At 55.6% G+C, this 8,584-nt stretch overlaps 1 protein-coding gene across 4 annotated transcripts in view; it reads left to right on the forward strand.

The window, feature by feature from the left end:
- DGKD (diacylglycerol kinase delta) overlaps positions 1-7,704 on the forward strand; it is a 114,143-nt gene extending 106,439 nt beyond the window's left edge. For 3 of the 4 annotated variants that reach the window (XM_044002483.1, XM_044002481.1, XM_044002482.1), the window contains 2 exons: positions 787-917; positions 1,482-5,999. In XM_044002483.1, coding sequence (XP_043858418.1) covers positions 787-917; positions 1,482-1,571 — 221 coding nt within the window. In that variant the 3' untranslated portion in view covers positions 1,572-5,999. Of the gene's footprint in view, positions 1-786; positions 918-1,481; positions 6,000-7,360 lie in introns of those variants that run through there. The other variant, XR_006356344.1, reaches the window with a different exon arrangement.
- The last annotated feature ends 880 nt before the right edge of the window (positions 7,705-8,584 follow it).

Consider the following 8,584-nt stretch of genomic DNA (forward strand, 5'->3'; position numbering starts at 1 on the left):
TAGAAGCCTTCCCGTCGGGTGCTTTATTTGGCCCTTGGCATCTGCCGTGGGTGCCTCCCGTCTGAGATTTTGCACCTGCTTTGGGGTTGCGGCTGCCCCCCACCCTTCTCTCACGATAGCGCTCTCCTGGTTGCAAAGAATTGAGTTGCAGCTTCTCTCCCAAAGATTGGGGCCTTTCCGATTCTCCCTCTTAAAATGCTAGTCCAGAAGCTGGGGTTCTGTGAGTGATTGTAGTCAGTCTGGCTTCCCTCAGACACATTTTTCACGACTGTCAGGGCTGGGGAGCCTCGCTCTACTCAAGTCAAACTAGCCCCAAAAAAGGCACAGCAAAGGCTGCTCTGGTTGCATTTTCAGCTACATTTTTCCATTCCAAGTAAAAAGTTCAAGGTGTCCTGTGTAGCCCCCCCTCGCACCACCACTTCTGATGATCTGGGCATAGGCCTCAAAGTAATTGAGCCCTGGGTCGGGCTCACGCCCTGTGTGAGTCAGACTTGGCGAGAGGCCATGGCCGTGTTCTGGACAAGGTGGCGGCTTCTTTCTTATTGGAGTGGTGGAGGGGGGCTGGGAAGCTGAGGGCTGACTACACTCACGGGCACCCCCCGCCCCGGCATGGCTCTTACCTCACCTCTGGGGCGCCCTGGATCAATGATTTTCCCAGCCTGGCTCACCTCCTCTTGACTCTGGGTGGCGGGTGCCGCGGGCTCCCTTTGTTTCCTCCTGAGACCTCGGGTGCGGTGGTGTCCTCTCTCGGCTCTCAGTGCCCTCCTGCTTTTCCGTCTCTGACAGTTCACCTCTGGGGCACGGAGGAGGTTGCGGCCTGGCTTGAGCACCTCAGTCTTTGTGAGTATAGAGATATCTTCATCCGCCACGACATCCGGGGCCCCGAGCTCCTGCAGCTCGAGCGGAGGGACCTCAAGGTACTTTGTGCTTGTTCATCCCCTGGCGGAGTCCCTGGCTCTGCTCGCAGCTCTGCCCACAGCTCTGCCCACGGCGCTCCCAGCTCAGAAGGTGTCTGGTGTGCAGGGCCCACGGGCTTTGGTCAGGGCCAGGCTCTGCCCTTGAGGGGATCCTGTCTGTGGGAGAAGAGAGTGTGTGTGAAAAGAGATGGCCCGGTGCCCTGGCGAGAGTCCTGGGCTTTGGCTGGCCCTGGGGGACCGGGAGAGCCCATGCCTGAGCGCCTCAGGCAGAGCCCCCTGACCACACCTGAGCCTGAGACCCCGGGGGCCCTCTGGCCCCGCCAGCTCAGCTCTGTGGGCCAACCCAGGGGAGGCTGATGGGGTGGGGGCCAGGGGTGTCATTGGTGACATGCTAGCGAGGTTGCCGTTTTTAACAGGGTCTCCTCCCATCACATCTGTGTTCTCTCATGAGCCATCGGGATGGGCCAAGGCGCCCAAGCATGCCAGGCTGTGCCTTGGGCTGCCCCTCCTGGCTCTTGGTAGCTCTCCCCGGGCTCCATGGTGGGTTCTTCTCTTGGCTTGCAGGACCTCGGGGTGACCAAGGTGGGCCACATGAAGAGGATCCTCCACGGAATCCGGGAGCTGAACCGGAGCCCCCCTGCCAGCGAGGCCTAGCGGGCGTCTTCACGGCCTGCGCCTGCTCCTCCTCCCCCAACTGAAGCATCAGCCGCGGGGGCTGCCCCCCCCCCGCCTGCCTCCCCGGACTTCTCTCATGGTGCTACAGCTCGTCCGGAGAACCCCGCCCCCAATGGGGGGCACTCCTGAGTGCTCCCTCCAGTCCCCGGGCAAGTCTTAACCACCACAACACAGCTACCTTCCAAGCCAAGGCCCGGCATCCTCATAGCTCCTGGAGCCTCCACCCCAGGCCGAGCTCGCAGCTTCCAGGGACGCTGGGGCTGGGTCTTGTCCCATGTGCTCCGGGGTCAGCAAATGGCAGCTGGAGCAACCCTCGGCTCCAAGCAGGAAAGCAGCAACCTCGCACCCTGGCCTTGGCCCGCGGATGGAGCGAGCCTTTGTGCTTGTTCTTGACTCCTCCGGAGGCGTCCGGTGTGACTGGTCCCCTTTGACAGGTCATGCATGTGAGGCCGACTCTCAGAAACCATTCTCACTCCTCCTCCCCCCACCAGCTTGCCGGTGCAGACCACCCTCGAGGACTTGCAGTGCTCTCTTGTGGGCTGAAAGTGCTGGGGTCTTTCTTGTCTCAGTCACCATTTACTGAGCATAGAAATGCTTTTTTCCAGTGACACCCAAAGAGGCTGTTTTTCCTGGGGGTAGGAAGAGAAGCATGTGCCTCGCCCCCTGTTCCATCCACCCCATCACTGTGGCTCCTTTGTCTCCTTCATCTTTCACGAGATCGCACTCTTAGGAGGGTCACAGATCCACAAATTCTATCCCACCAATATTTATTTAGCGGCTTTACCGGATGCAAGGGGTGTTGTGCTCGGTGCTGGGCATCCGAAGATGGTCCCCGTCCTCGCGGAGCCAACGAGGCAGATGGGAGCAGAGTCCAGCCACGTCTGGCGCCAAAGGGCTAGACGGGAGAGCGTGTCTGCGCTCTCCTTGTGGCTAGCAAAGCTGCTCTGGGAACTTCCCAGGTTACTTGATTGTCACAGATCAGTAATGGAGCCTGTGCAGTAATTGCTGTTGAGAAAATGAATGAGCAGAAGCGACCGAAAGCCCCGGCAGGTGAGGAGGAATGAGCTGCGTGTTGGGTAGCTGGGCCTCAGATCCTGTGGTTCTAGGATAGTTGGTAGCACATAACGGAGCCCAGAGGCCCCGAGATCAGCCGGCATTTGGGAGGCCTTCCAGGGCACCCTGCACCCCTTCTCAGAAGCCTGGTCTAAATACAAGCGGAGGATTTCAAAGGAAACCAGTTACACTGAAAGTCACTGAAATACCTGTGTTCACAGACCACAGGTTAAAGCCCCCATATTTTACAGAGCAGGAAACCAAGGCTGCCCAGAGACCCTTCATCAACATCCCGCTCTGGGTTCACGGGTGGGCTTGGGACCCTACAACTAGCCCATATAATAGAAGGAGGGCCCACCCGCCCTGCCACCCCAGGGCTTGCCAGGGTCCCCTTCTTCACACACTCTCCTGTGGCGTTCAGCTTATTCTGTGCCATGTCCTTCTGTCGAATAACAGCCTTGGCCCACAGGGAGCAACGGTTGCAACTCTTTCCCCCAAGCCTTGAGTGGGGAGGGGGCTCTGTATACCAGTGGCCTTTGAGCAGGTCCTAAAGGGCTGATATCTTTGGATTAGAATCCTGTGCTAGTGGGGCAGCTAGGTGGCGCAGTGGATAAAGCACCGGCCCTGAATTCAGGAGTTCCTGAGTTCAAATCCGGCCTCAGACACTTGACACTTACTAGCTGTGTGACCCTGGGCAAGTCACTTAACCCCCATTGCCCCGCAAAAAAAAAAAAAAAAAAAAAAGGAATCCTGTGCTAGGTATTCCTAAGTGTGCACACAGACACACAGACACACACACACACCACCAAAAAGCGTGACCAACTTGGCCAACAGGATGGGCAGCAGCAGGCCCCCAGCCTCATGAGCCACGCTGTCTGCCAGCTTTTCCTCTTGGGCCCAGATCTCAGTCCTTTGCTGGGCCTCAGACCTTCCATCCCAAAGCCACAATTTATCAGACCCACGGCACCTAAAATTAGGCCAAATGACAAGCATCCAAGTTTTGGGAAACGTCAGACTTCCTGCGGGAGTGTCTGATACCTTGTAGGGATTCCAGCGTAGCCCCAGACACGCTGCTCCCCCCACTAGGGAGGTTGGGGATGGTCCCTCTTTGCTTCTGTGTGTTCAGCACAGGTGCCCCAACCACTGGGCTTTCCTATGGTGGTCACCTCTGGTAAAGGAGTCGGCAGGGCCGGGGTATACTTGCCCAGCCTGCCTACCAGGGTGATCTGAAGGAAGGTCTTTAAATGTGAATTCTTCTCTCTTGGTACTGAAAGCAGAGTTGAATTGATTCAAGTTCCACTTAGAGAAATTTTTTCTAGAAAATCTGCCGTGGCTAAATGAAGGTAGAACTTGGAAGGCCAAAGCAGAAGAGGCCGTGGGGCTCTGGAGTGTTCTGTGTACCCAGAAGCCGGGCAGGCTGCTTGGGCCTCAGCTCCCTCTCCTGGACAATGAGAGTCAGGCTCCAGGCCTTCTAAGGTCTTTGATGGCTCTTAACCCTGTGACCCCTTGACAGGGAGACATGTCCGCATGTTGAGGATTTCTAAGCAAGCAGAGCTCTTGTTCCCCTTCCCGTGCCCAAAGCAGCATTTGTCTGGGGCACGGTCACGGCCTCCGTCTCTCCAACCAGCCATCCTCCTGCCGTTTGGTTTGTGGAAAGGGTGTGATGGGAGGAGGCGGCCGAAGCAGAGACAGGCCCTTTCTTGGCCAGCAGGCGGGCGTGCCCATGACTGTCTGGTCCATGGCTTGGCCAAGTCCCTTGGCTTTCTTCCCTTGTGCAGTCTCCATAGTGGTCACTTCACACATGGGCATCTCCACTGAGAAAGAGACAAGTCAGTTTGACCACCCTTGTGGGAAGAGACAGGAAATTTAAAAATAAAAACAGAAACAAAGTGAGATTTTCCCATTCTGAGTCAATCTCAGTTCCCTGCTTTCTCAGTAGAGATGGACATCTCATTGCCCCTTAGCATCACATCAGTTATGGAAGTGTCAGCTATAAAGGTGCCCTTCAGGGCTGTCACTGGAGCCGTGTGTGGCTGGGCCTAGTTGGGGAGATCGCCTACAGTGAGAAGGAGCTGGCAGGACACTGTCCAGGGCCCGTACAATATACAAGAGCCTGCCCTTGGTGGATTATTAGCAAATGATCTGTCAGGCCCTGCCACTTAGAGCCAAGCCCGGCACATCCCCCTCTTCCAGAGCAGCCTCCACTCTCCCTCCTCCTGGGCCTCTCGCTCACTGCCCTGTGTGCTTCTGTTCCTGCTGCCTCGGTTTACATTGGTCTGCAGGCCACTAGACTACCTGGAGCCCCCTCTTGGAGATGCTTGGGCAAGGCCCACAGACCTTTCTGTAAAGCCTGTATTCCAGGCTTTGCATCCAGACCCTTCCAGCAGCAGCTTTGATCCAGCCCTCATCTCTCCGTCAGACGTGAGGCTGGCCCCCACCCTCGTCTCCCTGCCCATCCCTGTCCAAAACAAGGCACGCATTAGTCAGACCTAATTGTTCTCAGTAATCTCACACTGGCATGGCAGGCCTGTGTTCCTTTTCATTACCGATGCATTTTATTATGACATCCCAGTCACTTCTGAATGTCCTCTGCAGCTGCTGCCCGGCACCCTTCTCTTACAACAGACATTGACAGAAACCACGTATGTGGCATTCTGTGCCCATGGTTCCCCACCTCTGCACTGGAGGGAGGGGCTGTGGCCAAGTTTAGCCATTAGAGTCACAAAGCAGTTCACATCAGCTGAATCTGGGTGTGTTTGCTGTGTTCCCCGCTCTAGCCCACCTTGCTGAGGAAGGAGGGAGGGGTGCATCCTCTTCTCTTCTGGGGGGGATTCCCATTCACATTGTGGGTATCTTTTTCTTGGGTCTGCTTCCCTCCCTCCCCATCTTCTCTGAACTCATCATATTCATCGTCACTTTATAGAGCGCCAATGTCCCATGATGTGCCACAGTGTGCTGAGCCTTTCTCCCCACTGCTGATGGGCACCTCCCACCAGAAAAAAGGCCAGCCCTGGCTCTTTGGGGTGCCTGAGCCCCCCTTCTGACTCTCCCTCATCCCCTTGTCCTGAGGGTCCTGTTTGAGATCATGTCAGGGTGAGCCATCTTTTTGCTTATGCAGATCCCAGCCACTCTGGGCAGCTCCAGCCTGTCCCGGGGCCTCTGACCCCTGTCTCTATTTCTGAAGTTGAGCTTGCTTGCCGAGGATAATAGAATCTCCTTTTTTCTTCCTTTTCTGCGCGTTTCCCCGTCCTCCCTAGTTTTCAAATGCCCTGCATCAAGAAGATAGTAGTTTAGCAATTCTGCTCTTTCAGGATTTGGGGGTGTGGCTCCTGCTCGCTCTCCCAGGAGTGGATTCACTGATTCTCTCTGGGCTCAATGGCATATGTTGTAGACGGCAAAGCTGATGGTTGTGTAGCACAGAGACCAGCCCCTGGGGGAGGAGGAAGGGAGGGTCAACATGAGGGCTGGCCGGGTTTCCTGCCAACTGGAGGAAGGCAACCCAGGAGCCAAATGTACAGGACAAGCAGGAGAGGCCATTCAGTAGCCACCAGGCATATGACGGCGGAGGGGGACGATCAGGATGGGGATAGGATTCAGGCTCTGGTCAGAGGCCCACTCTGGGCCTTTGGTTCCTCATCTCTGAACTGAGGGGGCAGGATGTCCTCTAGGGTCAGATTGGGGAGCCATTGAGTCTGAGCCAGTGGGAGAGGAACATTTGATGGGGAACAGTTGACCATCTTCCTCCAAGTCAGAAAGAACAGTAGCCACAGCCTTGCCATCCGCGGTCCCTCCCGTAGAGCAAAGGCAGGCAAATGTGGCGGTGGCTTGGCCAGAGGGACTCCAGGGAAGGGAAGAAACCTGTGAACTCTTCCCGAGCAAACAAAAGTAGGGCGGGAGCAGTGTCCATGGGTCACTCAGGTCCTGAAGTGCCCGGAGCTCTGCCCACACCCTGTGAGTGCAGCCCAGTTGGTAGAAAAGTCCCCATTTTACAGATGAGAAAACAAGCTGAGAGAGGTTAGGTGAAACAGGACATGCTGGCACCTGAGATCAGGCCAAGGCCGCCCGAGGTCTTCAAGGGGAGGGGTGGGCACTGCCAGCAAAGGCCAGAGGTCCCTATTGGACCAGCTACCCCACCACTTCCCCCCCCCCTCTGCGTTTCTGCCTCCTGCCCTGGACCACAGGGCTCCTTCATGCTGGCCGGTCTCATTGGCTGGGCCGAGGATCGTGGCATAGACGCCAGCACCCCATAGGAGCCTTTGTCATCTCAAGACACAGCGTGTAATGATTTGACCCTAACCTCATTGTACACATGTAAAAAGAGGCCCAGGGCAGCACTGCCACACAGGGTCCAGACAGGCAGGATGCACAGGGGAGCCCTCCTTCCCCCACACCCTCCCAAGCTCCCCAGGTTTTAGAACTTATGCAGATGGGGTGCAGGCAGGAGGCCGTGGGCTTCAGGGGCGGTGTCACCTGCTCACACACTCACCTTCAAAGGCGGGGTCCCCCCCCCACACACACACACACCCTGTCTCCTCCATCACTAGTGAAGCTCTCAGCCCCACCCACCCTGTGCAAAGGACAAGCCTTTGCTTTCTGCTGTTGTTGAGAGTATTATTTTAAAATGTATTATCCATGGTAAAAAGCAAAACAAAAACGATTGTTTACTTAAAGTTGTGTGGTTTTCTTTCTTAAACAATTGTCCATCCTGTAAACAGATTGTCTCCTGAAGTCAGCGGCAGCCTATCGGCTGGGCTGATACTGTTCAGGACGTTGTGATGTCACTGTTCTTGCATGTGGGTAACAATGGACTGCGGAGACTGGCAGCGTCCCTTCCTCTGGGGGCCCTGCCCGAGAGAAGGAAAGAGCACGGAGATCCCACAGCATCTCGGAGCCAAGGTTTTGTGCCTTAGGATGGGACCTCACTCCCCTGTATTTATTTTCTTAATTTATACAGTGATTACCATGGAAAAAAATGCCTCTTGTATTTTAATGTACATAGTTCACATCTGGTTGTAAATAAGTTGCTCTTGTACATAAAGGAAGCTTGTTTTCCACCCTCTGCTGCCTGACCCTTGTTTTCATTCCCAGGCCCTTTGCCAAAGGGCCATAGTGCCGAGTCAGTGCTTCCAGACCAAACCCCAGGGGCTTTTTCTGCTGCAGGCCTGGAGGGGACAAAATGCTGCATTGGGAAGGCCACGACTGAAACCCAAGATTGCCCAGACCTCACTCACGGGACAGAGACCCGACATATGTGCCCTGGGGAGAAATTGGTCTGTTACCTCGAGCCCCGAGATGGCCCACATGGGCCCATGGTGGGACTTGAACCCAGGTCTGAGACCTACTGCCCAGTCTTGGCTGATGACATGGGGGAAGCTAAGTGGTACAGTGGATAGAGCACTGAGCCTGAAGTCAGGAGGATGTGAGTTCAAATCCAGCCTCAGACACTTGACATTAGCTGTGTGACCTGGGCAAGTCACCTAACCCTGATTGCCTCAAAACATCCAGGGCCATCTCTAGTGGTCCTGGTGTATATCTTGCCACTGGACCCAGATGGCTCTGGAGGAGAGAATGATGTTGGTGACCTTGCACGGTCTTCTTTGATAATGAAGGACAAGCAACAATGATGCGATGAGAGCTGAATCCGGTACTAGAGCAAGGCCTACAAAGCGTTAACGCGCCCTGTGAGTGGCAGACTTGCAAACAAATTGAGAAAGGCCAGTGGTCAGAGTCGCACAGCACCTGAGGTGTATGAGGCCGGATTTCAAGCCCAGACCTCTCTCTGCTTCTGTTGAAATAACAATATAAGAGGAGACCAGTCCCTGGGAAGTGTTCCAATGGGCTTCATAGACAGAGACTGAAAGGAGGGTGGACAATGACACCTACAGAAGAGATGGGCAGGGGGCAGCTAGGTGGCGCAGTAGATAAAGCACTGGTCCTCG

This window comes from Dromiciops gliroides, chromosome 4 (assembly GCF_019393635.1).
Source record: "Dromiciops gliroides isolate mDroGli1 chromosome 4, mDroGli1.pri, whole genome shotgun sequence".
NCBI lineage: Eukaryota > Metazoa > Chordata > Mammalia > Microbiotheria > Microbiotheriidae > Dromiciops > Dromiciops gliroides.